This window comes from Lepidochelys olivacea (assembly GCF_965140295.1).
Source record: "Lepidochelys olivacea isolate rLepOli2 genome assembly, chromosome: 1".
NCBI lineage: Eukaryota > Metazoa > Chordata > Testudines > Cheloniidae > Lepidochelys > Lepidochelys olivacea.
In genome coordinates, this window is record NC_140411.1 from 12,572,794 (window position 1) to 12,599,091 (window position 26,298).

General features: G+C 46.2%; 1 protein-coding gene across 1 annotated transcript in view; it reads right to left on the minus strand.

Annotated features, from left to right (window-relative positions):
* Positions 1–627: 627 nt before the first annotated feature.
* Positions 628–26,298, minus strand: part of CHRDL2 (chordin like 2) — a gene marked incomplete at its 5' end in the record, with an annotated part of 61,749 nt that continues 36,078 nt past the window's right edge. The window contains 7 exons of the mRNA XM_084613997.1: positions 628–715; positions 8,086–8,178; positions 13,424–13,606; positions 19,073–19,267; positions 20,600–20,771; positions 22,768–22,823; positions 24,869–24,962. Coding sequence (XP_084470123.1) covers positions 636–715; positions 8,086–8,178; positions 13,424–13,606; positions 19,073–19,267; positions 20,600–20,771; positions 22,768–22,823; positions 24,869–24,962 — 873 coding nt within the window. The 3' untranslated portion in view covers positions 628–635. The remainder of the gene's footprint in view (positions 716–8,085; positions 8,179–13,423; positions 13,607–19,072; positions 19,268–20,599; positions 20,772–22,767; positions 22,824–24,868; positions 24,963–26,298) is intronic.

Sequence of the window (26,298 nt, forward strand, 5' to 3'; positions counted from 1 at the left end):
CTGGCTGAATTAGGGCCTAGGTCAGTCTGCAAAGAGGCTACATCCCTGGGAAATTTGCCATGATGGGTTTATAACATCACTAGTTCTCCAGTCCTCCAAGGAGTCTTCCAGCTAAAACAGATTCAAGAGCTGATATTTCTAAAGTAATATAGCTGGTTTGTATTTTAAACAAAACAAATGCTTTGTACATCACAATGATGCTTAAAAAGGAAACAAAGGCGATTTTGTCTCTTTGCAGGTCTCCTTTAAGATGATAACGGTAGAAGGAATAAGACTCCTGTACTGTTTCACTGGTCGCCCATGATACTCGCTAGAGATATAAAACAGATGGGAACCAGAGCCCGTATTTTCTCTCTTCACAGTGCACCACTCCTGTCTTCTCCTCCTTTTTTGGCACACCTGAAATCGTTGACGAGCAGGAGACAAGGGGTTGAGTCCCCCAACCCATCTCTGGGAACATTCCAAAGGGTGTCACATCCATGGTTGTAGCCGTGTTTCAGACTCAGATCTGTTGTCGTCGTTGGTTTGATTGCTTGAGTTTTTAGTTTACATCCGTCTTTTTTTCCTTTTATTGCTGTGCGAGTTTATTTAATAATGCAACTTTTTCATATATATATATTTGTTTGTGTTTTTTTTTACAAGTTCTTTGTTTCTTTCTCTGGACTCTCTGTCATCTTAAGCCCTGATGTTTGGGCTCTGAAGTTGTTCCAGTGACCTATATGAGAAGAGAAGACAGATGTATATTCACTACAGATGACTCTCTGAAACTTGCCCTATTGGGAATGTAATACTAATAAATAATTATTATTTGTATTATCATGGCACCAGGATCCCTAGATATGGACCAGGACCCCATGTGCTAGGTGCTGTACAAACCCAGAACAAAAAGAGAGTATTATCTTATACTTACAGTCTAAGTATAAGACAAGAGACAGATGGGGGAGTACAATGAATAGGGCCCTACCAAATTCACAGCCATGAAAAACGCATCACAGACTGTGAAGTCTCATCTCCTCCCCATGAAATCTAGTCTTTTACCCTATACTGTACAGATTTCACAGGGGAGGCCAGAGTTTCTCAAATTGGGGGTCCTGACCCAAAAGGGAGTTGCAGGGGGGTCACAAGGTTTATTCTGGGGGGATTGTGGTATTGCCACCCTTACTTCTGCTCTGCCTTCAGAGCTGGGTGGCTGGAGAGCAGCAGCTGTTGGGCGGGAGCCCAGCTCTGAAGGCAGCACCCTGCCAGCAGCAGTGCAGAAGTAAAGGCTAGCAGGGCCGCAACCCCCCTACAATAATCTTGTGACCCCCCCCCAACTCCTTTTTGGGTCAGGACCCCTACAATTACAACACCACGAAATTTCAGATTTAAATAGCTGAAATCATGAAATTTATTATTTTTTAAATCCTATGATCATGAAATTGACCAAAATGGACTGTGAATTTGGTAGGGCCCTAGCAGTGAAACAATGAGACCATTAATGTCGCACCTTCCATCCTGAAAGATCCTAAAGGAGAGGACTTTGCAAAGGATTCGGTTATAGAAGAATAGTTCCTTCCACTGCAGAGTGAAATTCTGTTGCCTGTTTTGAGCAGGAGGTCAGACTAGAGTGATCCCTGCTGGCCTTAAAATCGATGAAGTTATGGACTTGATCCTGCAGTTTGTGCTCAGGCACAAGGGGAGTGGTGTCTGAGTAAAGACAAATATCTCCATGGATCACATCACCTCTGAAACTCAGCCGTCCACAGGGCAGAGGGTAGCATTCAGAAAACTACGTTGGGAGAAAGGTGGCTAAGGAAGATGAGAGCTAAACTCCTAATCTGTGCTCTGGGGTCTTTACAATCCATGCTACATCGAGGATGTTTACGTCTGTAAGATCTCACCAGAGAGACCTGCCAACAGTGAACTTACATTATCGTTAGTTTTTATTTATTCGCATTAGCGTAGTGCCCCATCAACCCTGACTCCATTTTGGGATTCCACAGAGCATGGGGATTTCAAACGCAGGGGGGAGATGCTGAAACCATCCCTGCAGGGGTGATTTTAGGGGCTTTCCACATCAGTTTTCCATTATGATTTTCAGTTGGAACCGCAAACCCAAGATAGAAAAAGACCTTAGCCCCCCTGCCCAAAAGCTACAGTGAAAGGTTTAGGATTAGGGTTAGTGTTGGGGTTAGATAAGGAAGGAAATTGAGAGAAAACCAGCACCCCAGGGGTCCTTATGTCGTTACCGTTTTCTTCCTGTTTTCAACCTGAATAGCGATGGAGGCGATGCATGATTGTCATGGAAATAAACTGCTATGCACAGATTCCTCCCACTCTGGGCCCCCTAGATCCCCACCCTCTAGAATCAAGCATATATAGCAAGCTGCTTCCCAGAAATACACCCACAATACGAAACAATCACATCCCCCTCATACCCATACTCCAGCGGCTCCCGGTCATTCCAGTTTAAAATCGTCCACCTTCCTCCAACCTATTCCATGATCCTTGGGAGGAAGGGCAGATTTGAGGCAGTGTGGCGCTAGGGTACTGTTCTGGAACTCAGAAGACTTGAATGCTATTCTTGGCTCTGCCACTGATTTGCTGTGTGACCTTGGTCAAGTCAGTTCACATGTCAGTGCCTCTTTCTCCTCGTCCTCTTAGTTCTGGTTTGTCTATCTAGACTATAAACTCTTAGGGGCAGGGACTGTCTCTTACCATGCATGTATAATGGAGCCATGATGTCAGTGGGGCCTCTATGCACTACTATAATACAGCTACGCAAAATAGCGTGTGGGTGTCAGGAGATGTGGTTTCAATCTGCCCAAGATTTCTGGTGTAATCTCTGGCAAATCGCCCAATTTACAAGGTTTCTCAATCTGTGAAATGGGGATTGAATAATCCTCATCTACCTCCGAAAAGTACTGGGCAGTTTAATTAGTTAGGGCCAGATCCTCAGCTGGTGAAGGCAGTTTACACCAGCTCAAGATCTGGCCCTTTACCTTCATACAGCACTTTCAATATGGTAAGTGATAGAAGTGTTAAGTATTAATCATATTAGTTAAGTACTAATCATTCGTATTGTGTGGGTTTTGGAAGAATTGCACTTCTTTTTGTGTTCACGGAGCATCCAAGAAAGTATCACAGTTTTCTCAGATGTATTCATTATTAAAACTGATTCAACACATTTTGGGGGTGAAATTTGTTAATTCTCCAGCTCATCATTGGAAATCTGAAATTCACATTCTGTTACCTCGTTGTGATTGGTCACAAACCACAACCTTGTTGTGATTGGTCATAACCCCCCTGTGATGGGTTTTTTCTCTGGCCTCTTATTGGCTAAGTGTAATTCCTTTTCTTCTAGATTTCTGGATTACAAATTTAAAATTCCTTTTCGGCAAACACTCTTGCTAGTAAAACCTTGGCATGCGGCTGTACAAAGGGCTGGGAAGGACCTTAGATTAAATATTCAAGTGGAAAATATTTTTAAGTATTTGCCTAGCTCTTATTGTCATTAAACTCATACAGAGTGTCAGCTGAGTCAGAGAATAAGGATGGTCCAGTGGGTAGGACAGTAGGCCGACATCCGAAATCGCTGGGTTCAACTTCCAGTACTGCCATAGACTTTCGGTATAACCTAGGGTAAGTCATTTAGTCTCTGTGTGCCTTACTCCTTCATCTGTAAAATGGGGATAATAAAACATCCCTACCTCACAAGTGTGCTAAGGGAATAAATACATTACAAATTGTGAGCTGCTCAGAGGCTATGGTAAAGGGGCCTTATATATATATTTCAGATGGCTAGGGGACACACTATAACAAATAAGTGCTGTTGTATATTGGTTCAGATTTATTTTACTGTTAAATATCACAATAATTGTTGGTTTCAGAGTAACAGCCGTGTTAGTCTGTATTCGCAAAAAGAAAAGGAGGACTTGTGGCACCTTAGAGACTAACCAATTTATTTGAGCATAAGCTTTCGTGAGCTACAGCTCACTTCATAAGATGCATACTGTGGAAAGTGTAGAAGATCTTTTTATATACACACAAAGCATGAAAAAATACCTCCTCCCACCCCACTCTCCTGCTGGTAATAGCTTATCTAAAGTGATCACTCTCCTTACAATGTGTATGATAATCAAATTGGGCCATTTCCAGCACAAATCCAGGTTTTCTCACCCCGCCACCCCCACCACACACACAAACCCACTGTCCTGCTGGTAATAGCTTATCTAAAGTGACCACTCTCCTTATAATGTGTATGATAATCAAGGTGGGCCATTTCCAGCACAAATCCAGGGTTTAACAAGAACACCTGAGGAGGGGGGTGGGTAGGAAAAAACAAGGGGAAACAGGTTACCTTGCATAATGACTTAGCCACTCCCAGTCTCTATTCAAGCCTAAGTTAATTGTATCCAATTTGCAAATGAATTCCAATTCAACAGTTTCTCGCTGGAGTCTGGATTTGAAGTTTTTCTGTTGAAGAATTGCAACTTTCATGTCTGTAATCGCGTGACCAGAGAGATTGAAGTGTTCTCCGACTGATTTATGAATGTTAAAATTCTTGACATCTGATTTGTGTCCATTTATTCTTTTACGTAGAGACTGTCCAGTTTGACCAATGTACATGGCAGAGGGGCATTGCTGGCACATGATGGCATATATCACATTGGTGGATGTGCAGGTGAACGAGCCTCTGATAGTGTGGCTGATGTTATTAGGCCCTGTGATGGTGTCCCCTGAATAAATATGTGGGCACAGTTGGCAACCGGCTTTGTTGCAAGGATAGGTTCCTGGGTTAGTGGTTCTGTTGTGTGGTGTGTGGTTGCTGGTGAGTATTTGCTTCAGGTTGGGGGGCTGTCTGTAGGCAAGGACTGGCCTGTCTCCCAGGATTTGTGAGAGTGATGGGTCATCCTTCAGGATAGGTTGTAGATCCTTAATAATGCATTGGAGGGGTTTTCGTTGGGGGCTGAAGGTGACGGCTAGTGGCGTTCTGTTATTTTCTTTGTTAGGCCTGTCCTGTAGTAGGTGACTTCTGGGAACTCTTCTGGCTCTATCAATCTGTTTCTTCACTTCCGCAGGTGGGTATTGTAGTTGTAAGAATGCTTGATAGAGATCTTGTAGGTGTTTGTCTCTGTCTGAGGGGTTGGAGCAAATGCGGTTGTATCGCAGAGCTTGGCTGTGGACGATGGATCGTGTGGTGTGGTCAGGGTGAAAGCTGGAGGCATGTAGGTAGGAATAGCGGTCAGTAGGTTTCCGGTATAGGGTGGTGTTTATGTGACCATGGTTTATTAGCACTGTAGTGTCCAGGAAGTGGATCTCTTGTGTGGATTGGTCTAGGCCGAGGTTGATGGTGGGATGGAAATTGTTGAAATCATGGTGGAATTCCTCAAGGGCTTCTTTTCCATGGGTCCAGATGATGAAGATGTCATCAATATAGCGCAAGGTAACCTATTTCCCCTTGTTTTTTCCTACCCCCCCCCCCAGACGTTCTTGTTAAACCCTGGATTTGTGCTGGAAATGGCCCACCTTGATTATCATACACATTGTAAGGAGAGTGGTCACTATAGATAAGCTATTACCAGCAGGACAGTGGGTTTGTGTGGGGGGGGGGGGTGAGAAAACCTGGATTTGTGCTGGAAATGGCCCAACTTGATTATCATACACATTGTAAGGAGAGTGATCACTTTAGATAAGCTATTACCAGCAGGACAGTGGGGTAGAAGGAGGTATTTTTTCATGCTTTGTGTGTATATAAAAAGATCTTCTACACTTTCCACAGTATGCATCCGATGAAGTGAGCTGTAGCTCACGAAAGCTTATGCTCAAATAAATTGGTTAGTCTCTAAGGTGCCACAAGTACTCCTTTTCTTTTTACAATAATTGTTGTACACCCATCTAAAAATCAGCCACGGAAGATGCTGGGGAAGCTGTCTTTTGTATTGCTAGTAAGTTTCTGATTCCAATATTCTATACAGTATTTTGAACCCTTCCTTATTCTCCCAGTAGCTGATCTCAGCACCTGTAATCCCAGGAAGGATTGTGTATCCCTAATGCTGTCATCTCCGGGAGGAATATTTTCTAGCTGAATTAGTCTCCTGTCACTGGACAATTGCTGGCCAAGGCTTTCCTAGAAACCTCGGTAACTGTAATTGGTGATTTCACAACATTGCTATTTTTTCACACCACAGTCCCTTTCGAAGCAGTGCACTTGTGAAATTGCAGAGAGCAGGGTGTTTAGGTCATCGGAAGCTTCATCGGGAAAAACAGGATTACAATGACATGGTGTTAATCCTTGTGTGGGCGAAATAAGGATGAACAAAAGGAATTTTAAACAGTTATTTTAGGCATGTCTGCCTTGGACATTTTGCAGCCCAATTAATTTTTGTTCTTGAAATCTACACTGTGCGTGACTTTAAACAATGGTGCATTATGCATGACTCAAGAATGTGAGTGCTCACAAAAGGTGCCAGTCTATTTAAATCCAGAGACTGTGAGCAGAGCTCACCAGAGCAACAAAAGACCCTGTCTCCTCAGGTGAGGGATGGGCCAGATAACCCAGGATTTAAGCGGGCACAGGAGACAAAGAATAAAAATCAGGGACAGGAACAAGGATCAAAGGTTTAAAACGAACTCTCCCGACAGCATCACTGCTCTGCAATGGAGTTCATGGAGTCAGTCGACGCTGCCTAGGGGAACTCTACCTGGATACGTGAAATGACCAGGAGGGAACCATGGACTGATGGCCTCAGAGACTAAAGTCCTCTAGTTAGCCACCAAACAGATGGCAAGTAATCCCACACAACCCTGCTTCAAAACCCTCTGAAGTCTGGAGGTTTTTAAGATCAGGTTGGTGTGACAGGGTGCTGGGCACAAAGTGCTTAATCAGCCCCCTGCCACGCCAGCCCCAATCAAGGGGAATGGATCGGGACTGGCTGAATAGCCCTGCCTGCTTGGCAACTAGAAACACCTGCCAACCTAAGTAGCTGGGGTTATAAAGGCTGGGAGGGAGGGAGGCAGAGGCTGAGAGGGACTGGTGGCTCTGGTCTGCTGCTTGTGAACCTTGGCTGTAAAATCCTGTATATAGATAGTAAGGTGGTGGTGGGAAATAGATATAAATAAAATACACTGGCGACTGCATCAACCCGAGGCGTCCCTGACTGGTTTGTGAGGGCAGCGGGGCAGAAGCTAGAGGGGCCCAGCTGCGCCTCGCTACAGTTGGACAAACAGCTGTCAGGGACTGTCTAGGTTTACTAGGTCCTGCCACAAAGCAAGGCACTGGAACGGGGGGACCAGGGGGGCACAGCCCCACCACTTTTCACTGGCCGTAAGGGCGAGCAACAGGGGGCCAGAGATGAGAAAGCAGGGGGTGGGGTCTTGGGGGAAGGGATGGTGTGAGGGCAGAGCCTTAGGGGGCAGGGCCATGGTTCGGGTGCTGGTGGCCACTTTTAGGAACCTCCCTCCACTCCTGGCTGGACTCACGTCCCTTCCAGCCCTACGTTTCTATGATTCTCTGCCACGGCTCCACTGAGCTGAGACCCTCACTTTCATGTTACACAGGCTGCTGAGCAGCTATCAGACGATCAGTCTTGGCATGGGCCAAGCGGTGAATGACTACGCAGCTCAAGCCTGCCACAACCACTCTCTGTCAGTATGTGGCCTGGTGATGCCAAATTATTACAACATTTACACACTTCCAGGAACACGAAGGAGAGCTTCAATATTTTGGGGAGATTTTTTTCAAAGCCATTGCATCACTTTTTCCGGTAATGCCAGATGGATTAGATATAAAAATCAAACAGTTTTACGGACTTTGGAGAGATGTGACCTTTGGGTTGCGTAATTGCATGTCCACTTTAAGGAATTTGGCTGGTCTTTCCAAACGTCATAAAGTGAAAGAGTGACTGGTAACAGAGCAGACTGGGCATGTTTAAAGACATTTAGTCTGTGCCCCTTGTTAAGCGTAGACAAGTCAGGTTGCTCGCACCACATTTCATTCCCCCTCTTTGCTCAGGGGGGTACAAAAGGTCTTTATGGGATGGCTGATGAACCCAGTCTGCTCTTGCCAGGAGGTTACAGAAGTAAAGATTTACCCTTTATTTGTACCTTCATTTGTTCTGGTGACCAGCCTAAAGTTCTGCGCTTCTGGGTTGAACTCCTCTTTCCTGATCTTCTTGACCTGTATCAAATGAAATATTCCTGGGGACAGAGATGATCGGCATGAACATTTTACAGCTAGTTCGATCTTAGCTCCATTTTAAAACAGAACAACCCCACCACCACCAAGGAAAAAAACCTTCTCTTTCGTTAGCTAATTAGAAAGGTAAAAGCATAGGAACAGTGGAAGCACCAGACTGGATCAGACCTGTGGTCCATCTAATAAAAAGCCAAGAGTTGCCATACGGGGTCAGACCATGGTCCATCTCGCCCAGTATTCTGTCTCCAACAGTGGCCTTTACCAGAGCTTCAAGGGGAATGTACAGAACAGAGCAGTTATGGAAAGATCTACTGCTGTCTTCTACCCCTGACTTCTGGTAGTCAGAGGTTTAGGGTTAGCGCAACCATGGGGTTGCACATCTGACCATCTTGGCTAGCAGCCATTGTCCCCATGAACTTATCCAGTTCTTTTTTGAACCCAGGTATACATCTGGCCTTCACAACATCCCATGGCAATGAGTTCCACAGGTTAGTTGTGCATTGTATGAAAAAGTACTTCCTCTTGTTTGTATTAAACCTGCAGCCTATTAATTTCATCAAGTGGTCCCTGGTTTTTGTATTGTGGGAAAAAGTAAATAAACCTTTCCTATTGACTTTTTCCACACCAGTCTTGATTTTATCGACCTCTATCAGATTCCCCCCTTAGTCCTCTCTTGTCTAAGCTGAACACCCCTAATCTTTTTTGTCTCTCCTCATATGGAAGCCGTTCCATACTCTTGATCATCTCTCTTGCCCTTCTCTGAACCTTTTCCAGTTCCACTATCTCCTTTTTGAGATGGGGCAACCAGAACTGCAGCAGTATTCAAGATGTGGGCGCACCATGGATTTATATCGCGGCATTACAGTATTTACTGGTTTATTATCTATCCCTTTCCCAGTAGTCCCTAACAGTCTGTTCGCCTTTTTGACTGCTGCTGCGCACTGAGCAGAAGTTTTTAGAGAACTATCTACAGTGACTCCAAGATCTCTTTCTGGGATGGTAACAGCTGGTTTAGAACCCATCGTTGTATACGTATAGTTGGCATTATTTGTTCCAATGTGCCTAACTTTGCACGTATCAACATTGCCTTTCATCTGCCACTTTGTTGCCCAGTCACCCGGTTTGGAGAGATCCCTCTGTAATGCCTCGCACCCCATTATCTAGTCCTGTCTCCGAGAATCGCAATACCAGATACTTCAGAGGAAGGTACAAAAACCCTTCCATTGAGTTATCATGATTTCAAAATATCTCTGTAATAATAGGAATAACTAATAACAGTAGCACTTGGAGACCGCAGCCAAGGCCAAGGCCCAGGCCCCATTGTGCTGTACAGCACCTAGCGCCTGATCTCACCTGGGGCCTCTAGCTACTACCATAACACAGACAATAACAATATGACAACAGGACCCTCTCTCTCATGGCCCTCCTGACAAACACCTCCAGCCTCATCTCCGCACCCCTCCTTTCAGAGCCCCTCGTTCCCGTGTCCATGGCATTGGCTGGTGCTGATCCATATTTCATTTTTCTAGGCATTCAGCAGCCAACACTTCTTTTAATCCCCCAGTTTAGCAATGTAGCTTGACTAGGAAATATAAAAATATTTCTACATAGAGTTATGCTTCTTTTGTGCCAGAGTCAGACTGCGAGCGGGGGCGTTTGAGTCAATTGTTTAATTCAAGAAAACCAGAACATGTATTTAGCAATGGAAATGACCTTTAAGATGGATTAGGTATTATAACATTCATCTTAAGTAGTGAACTACTGACAAACATGCCAGGTATGCCTGGAACATCCTTCTTCACCCTCTCACTTAGCCTCTCTTCAGCCAAGGGCAACCTCTGTTTCCACTGGTCTGGTATGTGAGAGGAAGTGTCAGCTAGTGGTTGAAGCAGAAGACTCAAAGGCATGACTAGAACTGAGGGAATCATGTTTGATTTTTCGATTTAGTGGCCAAATTGAAAAATCGAAGAAAAAAACTGTTAATTTCAAATCCAAATTGAGGTCTTGGGGTTTTTTTTCAGTTCTTCTCAATGAAATAAAAAACCTGAAAACATTTCCTTCTGGTCGAATGAAACATTTTAAAAATGTCATTTCAGATCACCGTTTTGGACATTTCCAAAATTCTTGTTTTCAGTTTTTTTCAGTTGAAGCTACTTGCCGAATTTGACCTAAATTCACAAATAGTTTCAGCGCCCAGAGAAATGTATTTTCTGGTGAGTTTACTATTAGCCAAAATAAAAAGTCACCCAGCCTTAGCCCTGACTCTTGGGCTCCATTTCTGGTTCTGGCTCTGGCTCTGCCTCTGAATTGATCTGTGGCTTTGGGCAGCCTCAGTGCGTTCTCTGTAAAATGGATATACTTCCCTCACCGGAGTGCTTAGAGGCTTAATTAATGACTTGATGAAGTATGGTCCAGTGAATAGGGTGCTCACCTGGGCTGTGGGACACCTGTGTTTGATTCCTCTTCTGACACAAACATCCCATATGACCCTGGGCAAGTCACCTAGCCACTCTGGGCCTCAGGTCCCCATCTGGAGAATGGGGATAACAGCCCTGCCCTACCTCACAGTTGGGAGTTTGAAGCTGCTTGGATACTCTGGTGATGGGGGCCATGTAAGTACCTTAGTTAGATGACTAGAAAACTTCCTTAGCTATAAAAGATCAGAGTAGATTATGGATCACACTGGAGCATCCATTTCAGTAGGACCCAGAGGGGCTTCACAGAGAAGAAGTCTTCTGTCTGAGGGGCTAAGAGGATCCAGCGGGGTTAGCAGATAGGTGGAGAGAGACAGATGTCCTGTCCTCTTAAGGAGCTCAGCTTCCTGAGGGGATCCTTGCTGCTGCTGCTTTTCTCCTTCATTCACCTTTCCTAATGGGCAAAGGCAACAGCCCTAGCCATGTGAGAAAACCATGTGCGTGTCTGTTTGTGAACTGACACAGCTCCGAGTGTGTGTCTATAGAGAGTGCCACACAGTCCTGACAGCAGCATACATGCGTGAGAGGGGGGGGGGGAGACAGAGAAATCTGCTAAAATGCTCCGTAAAACTGTCTTATCAACAGCCTGAATAAAAAGAGACAGGGACAGAAAAAGCCAGTATGTGCATGCCACCCTGTGACATGACTACAGGGCTCAGCTCATCTATCTGCTCCCCAGGAGTCCGGCGAGTCCGGCTATGGAGTGACAGCAATGGCGGCAGGGGGCTAAGAGAAGGTCTCCTCAAAGTCCACTTCTTCCTGTTCTCTGCCCCCAGCTCTAAGCCCCACCCCAGTGCATAGAAACAGATTTAAAAAGCAATGTCAGTGCTTTATAATGCCGTAGGAAATAACAGCACTTGCCTGCTTCACAAGGGTGTTGCCACGCTTACTAAATTAAGATGATGTTAGGTCTAGGTGTACTTAATCCTCAGCACCGGGGGCTGGACTAGATGACCTCTGGAGTTCCCTTCCAGCCCCACAGTTCTGTGATTCTATATTTACAGAGTGCTTTGAGATCCTCAGATGAAACACATGAAGAGTGTCCTCTTGCGCCCTCTGAAATCAATGGCAAAGTTTGCACTGATTTCCACAGGCCCAGAATCAGGCCCTGTACTATTATCATTGAAGTGATGTATAGACACAGCCTGTACCAAAGCAGGAATAGATAATGCCGCTTAGGGGTGAGAAATACTATAGGTCACACACAATAGTGAGGTGGATGAACTCCAGTGGTCTGCTCCCAGCCTCCCTCCACCCACAAGTCTTCTTCTGTTACTCAAGTGAAATACAGTGCCGTGGTGGAATCCATACGTGACTGTGCTCACACAGTCTCCCAGCAGTAACACTCTGTGCTGCCAAGCAAAAGAGCAGAGCTGGGCTCTTGGATGAGGACTTTCCCTGTCTTGGCTGGCAGGGCTGGAAGCTCCCTGGAGGCATTAAGCATTTGGCCTTGGTAGGTGGGAAGACCACACCATGCACTGTTTTGGTAATGACCCCTGCCAACCAATGATGAGCAGCTAGTGTCTGCTAATGAACTTGGCCTGATATCCTGAGTCAATGTCTCAGACTGTGACAGTCCTTCAGTGCCTGTGAATCTCAGCAGCCCTGGCTGGAAACAGAGCCAGGCCTAGGAAGGATGGGTACTCCAGTGAAGGAGCTCAGATACCATGGTGATGGATGTCCTTATTAAAATCTAGATAGGTACAGCCTTCATATTATATTATATATTATAGAGGTCACCTGAGGAAGAAGAACCTGGCCAGTGAAAGAAAGAAGGCGTTTATGGGTATGGATAGAATATGGGCTTAGTGAACCATAAGGAACAACTGAAATGGAGATCTTCTGATATAATAATACCCTCTATTTTCAAGCACCCAGAGCCTTCTAGCCCGCTCCAGTTTATTATGGGTGACCCACAGAGCAATCATCTACTAAATCAAGAATCTGAATTACAATGGGCAGTGGATAGTGGCTAACAGATCCAGTGTCAATAGGAACATAGGATGTAGGACTGAAAAGGGGACTTTGAGTCCTCTTCTATTGTAAATTGGTGTAGATCATTTGAAGTGTAGATCAAGTGAAGTAATCAGTGGAGTGATGCTGACTTAACCAGCTGAGGAAACTGCATGGTACCATACTATATGTATATTGTTTAATCTGAGGTCTCCTCTCATTTTACTGCTTATTAGCTATACTTCAACCTCAAAAATTGAGAGCTTTGGGTCAGATCTGTATTCAGAAGTTTGGATCCAAATCCATCAAGTCTGGAGAACTGGACATGTTGTGTGATGTTGATTTCCAGTGTTTGCTGTTTCCTGTTGAGTCAGTATACCATGAGAAGTGTTTTATTGCAGTATTGCAATCTTTGCTCTTTCAGTTTGGGGTGGAAGATGGAGAGGACACGGATCAGGCAAAAATGAAAAGGAATGAATGGAACTCTTCTGAATGTCAGAAAGAGTTCACCTTGGGTTTGGTGTGAATTCAAGGGCAGTGGTTGAAGGAGGGTCAGATTTTATCCAGACTGGTTTACTCAACTACTGTGCATCAGGTCTGTCTTACAATGGGGTTACTAGACACATCTACCTACAATCAATGTTAACCATGGAGATGTCTCCAAATCAGCAGACTGAGATTACCTAGGTAGGAGCATTGCTGAAAGAAGCCAAAAACATGATTCTCCTGCCAAAGCTGGAGAGGAGACTAAACAGGTATAGCCAATGACCCTTCAAATAACCCTTAAAAATTATTTGCTGGTTTCATTCACCAGATTCACCTTTTACCAGTTTCCAGCTGTAAATTTCCACCTCTTCAGAAGAGTCTTTCTCGATTGCAATTTTTCTCAGGTTTTCCTGTGGGCTCTCGGAACCGGGTGGCACAAACATGTAGACCAATACCCTATTCAGATTCTGGGCACATCTGGGGGTATTTATTTCATCAGTCGGCTTGACTTTGGCATCTAAACACAAACAAAGTCAGCATTAGTTGTTTCGCAGCTCTGTAGCCAATAAGAGCGGCGCAGAGAATGTAGACCAGGACTCAGAGCAAGTCCACACTGCAATTAGCGGTGTGATTACAGCTCAGGTAGACATACCTGAGCTAGCTTTGATCTAGTTAGCATGCGTACCGATAGCTGTGAAGACGCAACACCACAGGCTTCAGTGTGGGCTGTCCAAGCCCACCCAGAACCCTGAGCATGTCCTCGCATGCCTAGTCCATGCCAGGATCCATGCCTGTGTCTTGACTGCTAATTTTAGCCATGCTAGCTAGAGCAAAACTAGCATGGGTATGCCTACCCAAGCTCCAATCACACCTCTGACTGTAGTATAATTGAGTCTTAAGGCACTTATCTGAAAATAAGGAGCACCGAATATTATGATGAGTTTTAAAAGGAGACCATTGAGTTTTCTGTAAGTGGACGGAGACCATGACCGTATTGCTATTGAATGCTGAGATAGTGACATACCCTAGCGTTAGCAATGGTGAAGGTAGATTTTTTTTAAGTTCTCTGTTATTTGCCATGTGGATTGTTAAAAACCATTATTTTTCCAATTCACAGCCTCTGTGTTGTACACAGAAAATGGTAGGGGTCAAATAGCAGCAAACTGAAAACCTGCCCAAAACAAAACGGAGCAAAATTCTTATCTCAGATCCTGTCGGTGGAGCTCAACTTGATTCGCTCTCCCTACCCATAAGGGTCTCTTAGGGTATATCCGGGGGGTGTGTGCTTCAGAACCCGAGCTGCAACTTCCAAGTGCTGTCTACACAGTTTGTCTACACCGCTGTTTTTAGCACATGAGCACAAGCCCCACTCGCCCAAATCTGTCAACCCACGCTGGGAGGCTTGCTCTAAAATGCTGCATCGACCTACCCTCATTGACTTCAGCGGGGATAAAGTAGGGCTCAAACCCAATCCCTGGATCTGAACACTCTTGAATTTGGGGGATGATTTACCAATCTTTCGGTCAGATCCTCAGCTGCTGTAGATCTGCACAGCTCCGTTGAAACCAGCAAAGCTATGTTTGTCTACACTAGCTGGGGCTCTGGCCCTTTCATTTCATTTCATCTGGCCTTTTCATTTACATTTCATTTCAATGTAACACATTGGCCTACCACATAGGATTGATCAGTCCCCATCTGCAGGTCATCTGCTGGCCCTCCCTGCCAGGGAAGGGAGAGGGGCACTGAGACTCTAGAAGACAAAGCTTTTGACACGGTCTCCCACAGTATTCTTGTCAGCAAGTTAAGGAAGTATGGGTTGGATGAATGCACTATAAGGTGGGTAGAAAGTTGGCTAGATTGTTGGGCTCAACGGGTAGTGATCAATGGCTCCATGTCTAGTTGGCAGCCGGTGTCAAGTGGAGTGCCCCAGGGGTCGGTCCTGGGGCCGGTTTTGTTCAATATCTTCATAAATGATCTGGAGGATGGTGTGGATTGCACCCTCAGCAAATTTGCAGATGATACTAAACTGGGAGGAGTGGTAGATACGCTGGAGGGCAGGGATAGGATACAGAGGGACCTAAACAAATTGGAGGATTGGGCCAAAAGAAATCTGATGAGGTTCAATAAGGATAAGTGCAGGGTCCTGCACTTAGGACGGAAGAACCCAATGCACAGCTACAGACTAGGGACCGAATGGCTAGGCAGCAGTTCTGCGGAAAAGGACCTAGGGGTGACAGTGGACGAGATGCTGGATATGAGTCAGCAGTGTGCCCTTGTTGCCAAGAAAGCCAATGGCATTTTGGGATGTATAAGTAGGGGCATAGCGAGTAGATCGAGTGACGTGATCGTCCCCCTCTATTCGACATTGGTGAGGCCTCATCTGGAGTACTGTGTCCAGTTTTGGGCCCCACACTACAAGAAGGATATGGATAAATTGGAGAGAGTCCAGCGAAGGGCAACAAAAATGATTAGGGGTCTGGAACACATGACTTATGAGGAGAGGCTGGGGGAACTGGGATTGTTTAGTCTGCAGAAGAGAAGAATGAGGGGGGATTTGATAGCTGCTTTCAACTACCTGAGAGGTAGTTCCAGAGAGGATGGTTCTAGACTATTCTCAGTGGTGGAAGAGGACAGGACAAGGAGTAATGGTCTCAAGTTGCAGTGGGGGAGGTTTAGGTTGGATATTAGGAAAAACTTTTTCATTAGGAGGGTGGTGAAACACTGGAATGCGTTGCCTAGGGAGGTGGTGGAATCTCCTTCCTTAGAAGTTTTTAAGATCAGGCTTGACAAAGCCTTGGCTGGGATGATTTAATTGGGGATGGGTCCTGCTTTTGAGCAGGGGGTTGGACTAGATGACCTCCTGAGGTCCCTTCCAACCCTGATATTCTATGATTCTATGATTCTAAGTGCTCTGTACAGTGTTATTATTGGGGCAACTCATGCTTTTTGGGCATGGGCTCCAGGAAAACAAAGCAAATCTTCCTGTCCTGATCAGTGAATGAGAGGAAGGTGTCAGAAGATGTATATTAAAGTAGATCCTCCCCTGGGCTTCTTAGACTGGCTTTACACGGGTAACTCCATTGACTTTAGTGGGGTGACTCCTGATTTAAATAGTTGTATCTGAAAGGGGAATCTAGCCTGGGCATAGCTATTCTGAATTGGCACCTCCCGACACCTGCCTGGTAGGGACTTTTCCAGCTGCACCCCTCTCTTCTGGCCCATTGGCAGGTCATTTACACTAGTTCAGACTCACTGGACCGGTTTGTGAGCTCACTTTCCCCAGCCAATCAGGAATAGTTTCAATTAAACCAATGGGATGGCCCCAAAGTAAAGCAGGGGCTAGACCTTTGGCTGGTGCGTATCTGTCAAGGTTCCTCCCCCACTCTGAACGCTAGGGTACAGATGTGGGGACCTGCATGAAAACCCTCCTAAGCTTATCTTTACCAGCTTAGGTCAAAACTTCCCCAAGGTACAAAATATTCCACCCGTTGTCCTTGGATTGGCCGCTACCACCACCAAACTAATACTGGTTACTGGGGAAGAGCTGTTTGGACGCGTCTTTCCCCCCAAAATACTTCCCAAAACCTTGCACCCCACTTCCTGGACAAGGTTTGGTAAAAAGCCTCACCAATTTGCCTAGGTGACTACAGACCCAGACCCTTGGATCTTAAGAGCAATGAACAATCCTCCCAACACTTGCACCCCCCCTTTCCTGGGAAATGTTGGATAAAAAGCCTCACCAATTTGCATAGGTGACCACAGACCCAAACCCTTGGATCTGAGAACAATGAAAAAGCATTCAGTTTTCTTACAAGAAGACTTTTAATAAAAATAGAAGTAAATAGAAATAAAGAAATCCCCCCTGTAAAATCAGGATGGTAGATACCTTACAGGGTAATTAGATTCAAAACATAGAGAACCCCTCTAGGCAAAACCTTAAGTTACAAAAAAGATACACAGACAGAAATAGTTATTCTATTCAGCACAGTTCTTTTCTCAGCCATTTAAAGAAATCATAATCTAACACGTATCTAGCTAGATTACTTACTAAAAGTTCTAAGACTCCATTCCTGGTCTATCCCCGGCAAAGACAGAATATAGACAGACACACAGACCCTTTGTTTCTCTCCCTCCTCCCAGCTTTTTAAAGTATCTTGTCTCCTCATTGGTCATTTTGGTCAGGTGCCAGCGAGGTTACCTTTTAGCTTCTTAACCCTTTACAGGTGAGAGGAGCTTTCCACTGGCCAGGAGGGATTTCAAAGGGGTTTACCCTTCCCTTTATATTTATGACAGTATCAGTGTAGCTCCAGGATCAGGCCCCAGGTATAAGTGAGATCAGAATCAGCCCCCTTTATATTCACTCACACCTACTTATTGAGGTGTCACCCACTCTCCCTTACACGTCACCTCTGAATTTGGTCTGCCTTGTCAGTTGGGAGGGTGGTGGCTGGAGGGATATTTACAACCTTGGGCAATTTTTAACACTCCCAAGCGAACGTGCGTCGTCAATTTTTGGCTTCTGCAGTAATTAAGAATTCGCTTTCATATTTGGAAGCCAGTTTGTTGCATTTGGTTGAGGTTCCTGGAACTCAGAGGAGCTCCCTCCCACCGCTGAATTTAGCCTTGTTCTCTCGCCCTTTTGGCTGGTAAGCTTTTCACACTACTCCAGAGAAAGTCTGGTTATAAATAAACACAGGGAGTTTATTTTAGGAGTGAGAATATGGGGTCTGATTCTGCTCTCACACCAGTCCTACACTGGTGTATCTCCCTCCATGGCAGTGGAGTTCCTCCTGATTTACACTGATGTAAATGACATCGTCATCCTGACAGAGAGAGAAAAGCGGAGGGGTGTTTTGCAATGACCATACCATAAGCATTCAGCTAGCTGTCTGGATTTAGCATGATGCTAACAGGGGTGTACCCAGCCTGCCCTCCTCCACCACCATTGCCAACACTGGCCTCCATAGTCCTAAAGCAGGCAAAACCCCCACTAAAGTCAGTGTATGTCTCACCAAGATGGCCCAATAGAGGAGGCATAGCATCACCATCTGTACTGCACTGATTCCAATGATAGCAAATTGCACCCCTGTTGTGCCGTTCAGAGCTTTTGCCCAACAAGTAGCAAGCCTCCCAACCAGTCCTTTGAGGCACAGCGTGGTTTTACAAATGGGAGCGCCTAGGGCACAGAATAATTATGTGACTTGCCCCAGACAACACAATGAATCAGTGGCGGAGCTGGGACTAGAACCCACGAACCCTAGCTCCCAACCTCTCCTCACCGAAGTCAATACCAAAATCATATGACATGGCTAACCAGTGATAAAGTGGGAGGGATGTGATAGCCTACGAGTAATGGAAGGGCCTCGGAGGAATCATTTAGGCTGCGGCAAAGTATTTAAGTTGCGGTAAACGTTCACTGGGGAAAAGCTCCTAGCAGTGAGATTCATAGATTTCAAGGTCCGAAGGGACCACTGTGATCATCTAATCTGACTTCCTGTAGAACACAGCGCATACAACTTCACTCAGCAATTCCTGCTCCTTGGTTCCAAATAGACTCCTACAGAAGTGGGAGAAGTTCCCTTGCTTAAACTTGTAAAGCTAAATGAAGTACAGAGGGACATAACTTAGGAAACTCTCCTTCATTCGAAGGGGGGGGAGGGCGGATCAGGAGACCTCAGTTCTTTTTCATCTAATCCCTATGATTCAAGCCAGAAAGCTTTCACAAAAAGACCAGAAGCCAATCAGGAGACACAAAAGTCCATGTGTTCATGTACGTAGTAAGGCCCTAATTTTGTTAACACATACGTGTGCTTATTCCACTGAAGTCACATGATTACTCTTGTTTAAAGTTCGGCAAGTGCATAGGTAGGATCGGGGCATTAAAACTAGCCAAAGGAAAGAGAAGCCAGTAATAAATGAAGTCAAAACACCAGGAGAGAGCAGCAAATGCTGGGGAGGATAGTCTATCTGTTCTCCCACGTACCTGGACATACTTTACAACATTTCCCTTCTACTTTCTCAGGATATTCACAAGCATATTCCTTGGGACATGTAACCTTCTGGCAGTCCTGGATCCCATCCGTGCAGGTACATAGGATGCATGGTAGGACTCCATATAGTCGGAAGACAGGATGCCACACTTCTCCATGGGAGTAGGTCTTCCCATTGTAAACGCAAGCTGAAAGAGAAAGAGAGAAGGGGAACAATAAATAATAATAATCATATTGTACCTCTGTACGGTGCCTTTCGTCCTAATGGATCTCAAAGCACTTTGCAAAACTACCAAACTAACAGGCAAACTATGTCAAAGGGATTGCAACACCCACCATTGCAATGCATCCCCCTCTGGGGCACAACACGGCAGCAGCAATATCACAGAATACTTCAGGACAGAAGGTGAGTATGAAAATGAGAGCCCATTGAAACTGCAAGGGGGATTTAAGCAGCAGAATGTAGCCACAAGAGTTGGAATTTGGCCAGGTGCATTGAGATCTTTAATGAGCATGAGTTGTCAGGACTGTATCTGAAAGAAGAATGCTGGGCTCCTTAATAACATGCATCTGTTCAGCACTACTCCGAGGGAAGAGCGCCACCTACTGAATTCACAGTAACAGCCGTGTCAGTCTGTATTCGCAAAAAGAAAAGGAGTACTTGTGGCACCTTAGAGACTAACCAATGAAGTGAGCTGTAGCTCACGAAAGCTTATGCTCAAATAAATTGGTTAGTCTCTAAGGTGCCACAAGTCCTCCTTTTCTTTTTACCTACTGAATTGCCACACAAGTTGCTGTGGACTCTGACTCTTCCTTGGCAGTCTCCCATCCAAGGGCCAGAATGTCCCCTCCTAGAGACAAATACCCAGGACGGAGCTGGAGAAGGAAAACACCCCCAAGTTACCCGTGTTTTCCCACACAGTTCCAGGAGGCCGCAAGGGTTGTCTCACTCCCTCACCCCACTTTCTAGTATCCCCAGAGATTCCCCTGGAGAAGGATGCCCAAGCAGGGCTGTGCTGACAGGAACTAGCCCACTTCTGCCACTAACGCGAGGGGCAGTTCCACAGAAAAGTTACTACAGTCCCAGCCCAGGCTGTGTAAATGTTTCTGCAGGTTTTCCAGGGAGACTGTGGAGGGACCTTGTGCCCCATACCGGTTCGTCCCCACTGAAAGGATCCCTGTCCCAGGAGGCCACAGAAGCTAACCCTCCCCCGAAACTCTCCTTTTGCCTGGAAAGAGGTAGTTCCCTGAATGGAAGATGCATCTGGGAGGCACAAGCTGGCCACCAGTAATGAGCTGACCCCTTAAGAGAGATGTGATGGGCTCACCACCCAGGCATGGCATTTAATCTGACTCGTCCTGGGCAGACGTGACACCCCCACCCTACACCACCCAGTCTGCCATTTATGTGGCTGCCAATTAACTGGATTCTGCTGCGCTCCGGAAGCCAGCTGAGGTCACATGCCCTCTTCCCAGGGAACACACAGAAACCTCGCCCCCAGGAACGAACAGCCCGTCACCTTTCTTGTGCTTTTCTTTCAAGATGAATTTGACGGTGGTGCCAACTCCGCCTCCTTTTGGCTTGAAGCCCCTGGGAAGGAACTCCAGTGAGGAACTGATCACAGCGGAAGCAGTCTCGCCAAGCAATCTCTTGCTCACCGGATCCCCCAAGCACTGGTCTTGAGAATGTCTCTGTGAAAGGCCGGAAACAAGGATACTACTGAGGACCAGGCAGTTCGGCTGCTCTGTCTGCGGCGCTTTATGGGAAAGTTTAGCTCCAAGTCACGCGCACATGGGCTGTGAAGGGGAAATGCTTAGCCTCTAAAGAGTCTAGTGGAGAGTGCATTGAGATGGATAGAAATCAGGGGACCTGGGTGCTATTCCTGGCTCTGCCACTGGGTGGCCATGGGCAAATCATTTCACTTCTCCGTGCCTCTGTTTCCCCTTCTGTCTTATCTGTTTTGATTGCAGGCTTTCTGGCGCAGGGACTCTCTCTTACTATGTGCGTACAGCGCCCAGGACAATAAGGCCCTGATCTTCAGTGGGGCCTCTAAGTGTGACCGTAACACTCTCAATAATGGTAGAGTTGAAATTTGCTACCCTTCCTCGATTCCTGCCACTCAGTCCCACTCCCACAAGACCTGTCAAGTCAAATACCATGTCTGACATTAGCAAAGCTACTCTTGGCTTCTAAACCTAGACAATGGGTCATATTCCATGTTTATCCCGGAACACACACACACACACCCAGCCCCGAGGTCAATATAGGCCGTAGGCCAGCAGAAAAGTCAATGTTCTCTCAAGACTGGTAATCCTCCACTGCATGGGAATACCTTGCTCCTGGCTTTGGGATTCCAGAGAAAAATGGGACAAGACACATAGCACAAAGGATTTCCTTGTGGCTATTTCTGGAGTTTTATAGATTGGAGAGGTGTGGTCCTGGCATTTCATCCACAGGGCTTTGGAAAGAGTAAGGACAAGAAGCTATAAGTGACCGAATGCCGCAAACCTGGCATTGGTCATCCAACTTGAAACGTAGTCATGAATCAACCTAAAGGAGCCAGGAGCTCACTTTTTCCTCCCTAGTAGTGTGGCTACAAAGACTAGCCAGCGAGGCAGCAGGAAAACATGCTCCCATCCCGCTCAGGCTCTGGCTGCCATGCTGCTGGGGAATGGGCTACATGTGTACGAAGGAAAGGGGAGACACCAGTATTCTGAGCAAAAGCAGTTGCTGCCACTGCCCGGGAACTAGATTGTGTTTGCCCCTGGCTGTTTTCTGCAGCTAACCCTGGTGCCACTCAAAACAGGGGCAGCACCAAGGTAGACAAGGCTCCGACTGCCTCTGGCATTTAAACCACCATATCATTTAAACCTGCTCAGAGCTACGGTGACTATGCCAGTGGCCAGCAGCGCTTTAAAGTGAGTAAGGCACTTAACTGGGAGTCAGGAGACCTGGCTTCTATTCCCAGCCCTACCAGTAACCATGTGTGCAACTACTTACACCTCTCCGCTCCCACGTTACATTGAAAGTATAACTGGGTTAAAAAAAGAATTTGACAAGTTCCTGGAGGATGGGTCCATTGATAGCTATTAGCCAAGATGGGCAGGGACACAACCCCATGCTCTGGGTGTCCCTACACCTTTGGTAGCCTAAACCTTTGACAGCCAAAAGTTGGGAGTGGACGATAGAGGATGGATCACTCGATAATTGCCCTGTTCTGTTCATTCCCTCTAAAGCATCTGGCACTGGCCACGGTCAGAGGACAGGATACAGAGCTAGATGGACCATTGGTCTGGAGTGGTGAGCAGAGCTAAAACTGGGCCATCATCTCTATGCTCCTTTGCATTCAGAAAGGGCTTCCAGACGTTTCTGATGAGTGAAGGTCACTGTTGGTTCCAGGATTGTATCCTGCCACCCATCTCCACAGTATCCGAGCAACTTCCATGTAAAATAAATAGCATCATGGAGTCTCTAGTGGATTTCATGGAGTCTCTGACACGTCTCCCTTTTTGGGATAAAGTCTCTGCCTGGGGTAAATGTTGTTGTTACTGTTGGGGGTTTGGTTTGGGTTTTGGTAGAAGAACAGCTTAAAGGGCAAGTGTTGCAGAAACATGGATTTCCATGAATTGGCGATGTGGTTTATTTTAGAAGGGACACTTGGATTGTTAAAATGTAAACATCACGTACAACACCTCTGTTTAACTGCAGGGGCTCCTCTTCCATTGACTTCTCATAGGAACCGTCTGTAAAACACAAAGTTACAACAGGAAACGCAGAAGGTTAAGATGGGAATTACTCTCAGCAAGTACCTGGCTTCTGGTGTAGGAGACTCCCAAAACGAGAACGACACTCTAGTCACTAAAGGACGCCGCAGGGCACAGATACAATGTGAGCATCAATGGGATGGCATATTAGTTTCCACTAAAGTCTCCATATATCCTGGTTTTGGGGACAGTCCTTGTGTCACCACATCCCAGGAACTCCTGAAATGTCCTGGTTCTTTCATTTCATCAGTCCAAACTTTTGTAGTTTTTTTTCTTTCTAGCTATGAAAGTCGGTTCCAAACGTATTGCTATAGCGAGCATTCCACCACCTTAGAAAATGTTGCCCCTAAAGTGTCCCAGAGGTTTTTGATTCTGTAAATACAGTCACCTTAGTCAAAACCTCACTGGAGTGCAGTAAAGCACTTGTGATGGATCTGCAAAGCAGGGGACTGCAGCTCCCTCCCCACTGTACATCCCCTTCCTCCTGGCTAAGAAGGGACTATGTTCCCATTAGCCCCATCCCCATAGCACTTGCCTACCCTTGGCCAGGGACGGGAAAGGTCCTGAAGCAGGAAGTGGCCAGGCTGTCTGTGGGTGGGAGCTGCATGGCAGCAGGGAGCTGGAGAGAGACCCCAGGAACTGTGGACAGAGCCACATACAGAACAGGCTGTGACTGCTAGACATCACAGCTGGGTACAGGTCTGGGTGAGACTTATGGGGGAGCAGCAGCAGATGGGCATGGAACCACTGCAAAGGGGCCCCAGTGAGAGACTAACAGAGCCTGGCTTGGAAACCCACAATGCTTATTGGCTTGAATAGAGACTGGATGGGGAGGGGCTCCCTGAGCACTAGGCCTGAAAAGCCCTGACCCTCACTCAATTGGACTGCCCCAGGGACGCAAACAGGAGCCATTATTGCTCACTTTGAACAGTACCTTTAAACCTCTGCACCTAGGGTATTTACAGCCTTCTCCCTGCCAGCCCCATCTATCAGAAACCTTTCCCTGAGCCGTGTGGCTGAGTGGTTATGGAGACCCCCAGGGCTAATGCCTACACAGCCTAGCTGAAGCACCTATAGTGCTTGCCGCCAGGACATGGTACACTGGGAACGCTACTGGCTCCTTAAGAGTTTGGGGTACAGAGTAACCCCAATAATTACACATGAAAAGGGGACGGTGGCACTCTGTCTAAAACCCTGTTTGTCTCACACCATTTCTGGTGGCTGCTGGCAACACGTCTGCCAATTTCAGCTCTCAGTTAGACTGCTCTAAATATGGAAGAACTCCACAGACTTCTGTGGAGTTACTCCAGATTTACCCTGGTGTAACAGAGCAAAATTTGGGCCTCTAACTGTTTATCATTTTAGTAGACAGCAACAGCGTGATGTGAAACTGCTGGTCTGACTCCCTGCTCTGAATTTTACATATAAACACGGGGCTTGATTGTCTTCCCACTCACCCTGGTGTAAATCTCGATGAATGACAGTAAAGTCACTAGAGCTAGAGAATCAAGCATAAAATGCCACTGAGGTTCTTAATAACCTCAGGGTGTCCTTATCCCCTGAGAATGACTATGCCACTGTGGCATTTTCACCAGTTTATCCGAGCGATGACAATAATAGTGATACCCAGTCTGATTTCCACCAGCAAAGCAGCCTCTCCTGAGCCTGACAAATGAACTTCCGTGAGGGTTTCATGTCACTAACATAATATAACAGCGCCAGTTAACAAGGAGTTCGACTCAGGCCATGACACTGATCCTACTTACACTCCACACAAAGACACAGCGGAGGGGCACTGCTGGAACAGAGAAGAATTTGGCCCAAGAGGCTTTGCATGTGTCAGACTCTCTTACCATTGCTGGTGACCCGGAGGCAGAGATTTGTGCAATTTACAGCATGGATATTCAAAGTCATATTTAATAAGTGCGACATTCCCCCTCCTGGCTAACGGCCAGGACTGTGATTCCCATCCACTGACCTGACAGCAGACCTCACTTAGTAGCAGGGACTGGTTCCCATGTTACCTTGGCAGATTTGGCAGCAGGAGTCTGGCACAGTTAGAGGAGAGGAGCACAACAGATCAGGGCAGGTCACCAAGCCGCAGTAAATCTGGCCTTCCTAGAAAGCACAAAAAACAACCTGATGCATCATCTGCATTAACAATGTCCGGACAAGTACAGTGACCCTTAGTGTTTAGTAGCCAGGGGCCAAATTGTGCCATTGATTTTTAAGCAGATTTCACTATTTGATTTCAGTGGGAAGTTCTTAAAAATGGTTGGATTGATAGGGCCCTCAATTTGCTATAGCAATAAGGGCAGCTGTTGTATAATTTGCAATTACTCCATTCCAGCTTCAATCTACATAGCTTAGTAGACCAGCATTCTATTCCCAGCTCTGCCACTGGCCTGCTGGATGACCTTGGGCAAGTTGCTTGCCACTCTGTGCCTCAGTTTCCCCATCTGTAAAATGGGGCTAATGATACTGACCCCCTTTGTGAAGCATTTTGAGATCTAGTGGTTAAAAGTGCTATAGAAGAGCTAAGTATCTGAAACTGTCATATTGGAGCACCCTTCCCCAGGTTTGTCTCTAAGTGTACAGTCCTTGGGCCAGATCAGGCCCAGTGTAACCACTAGGCGAACTAGGCGGCCGCCTAGGGCGCCAAGATTTGGGGATGCCAAAAAGCGGTGCCCCCCGATGTTTTTTTACGCTCTTGCTGGAAAACGAATGAATGAAGAAAAGAGAAACGTCGCTGAACTTGCATTTTAACCTGTCGTTCTCTCGTACATTACAGCTATAGCCTATGCCAGCGCTGTGTCACGGGCACAAGCGTACTGCTTCACCAGGGTACAAAGTGGCAAGGACGTCCCCCGTTCTGACAGGCTGTTTATAGTGCTAAGCTGACTCGTTTTCGGAGATTGTTGACTGAGGTTAACTAGTTTTGTTGAGCTGTTTCAGATCTAAGACTCTGGCAAGTGCTGCTGCGTCATTTCGCTGATATTGTGTGTCCGTTGTGTGGGTATGTTCAGTACTTGAGTGTACATGTTTATCGCGTGCGAATACACGTGTGTAGCTATGCTGTGCAAAGCGAAAACGATAACAATGTCAACACTGTCCGGTTATTCATTTATTTTCGTTAAATATGAAGACTAAATAATGAAATGAATAACTTTTCAAGCCAAACGTGTATTAATTCTAATGAACAATGCCCCATTATGCGGTATTCATTTTTGAAAGTTTATAATAAGCGATGCTCCAGAGGGAGGGGAAAGGAAGGGGGGGGGCGCAAGGTGGAAGTTTCGCCTAGGGTGCAAAATATCCTTGCACCGGCCCTGGGCCAGATCCTCAGCTGGTGTAAACTGATAGCACACTATTGACTTCAATGGAGCTTCACTGATTGACACCACCTAAGGATCAGGCTCTGCAGTCTTTGTCCACTAGGGAAAGAAATCATGAC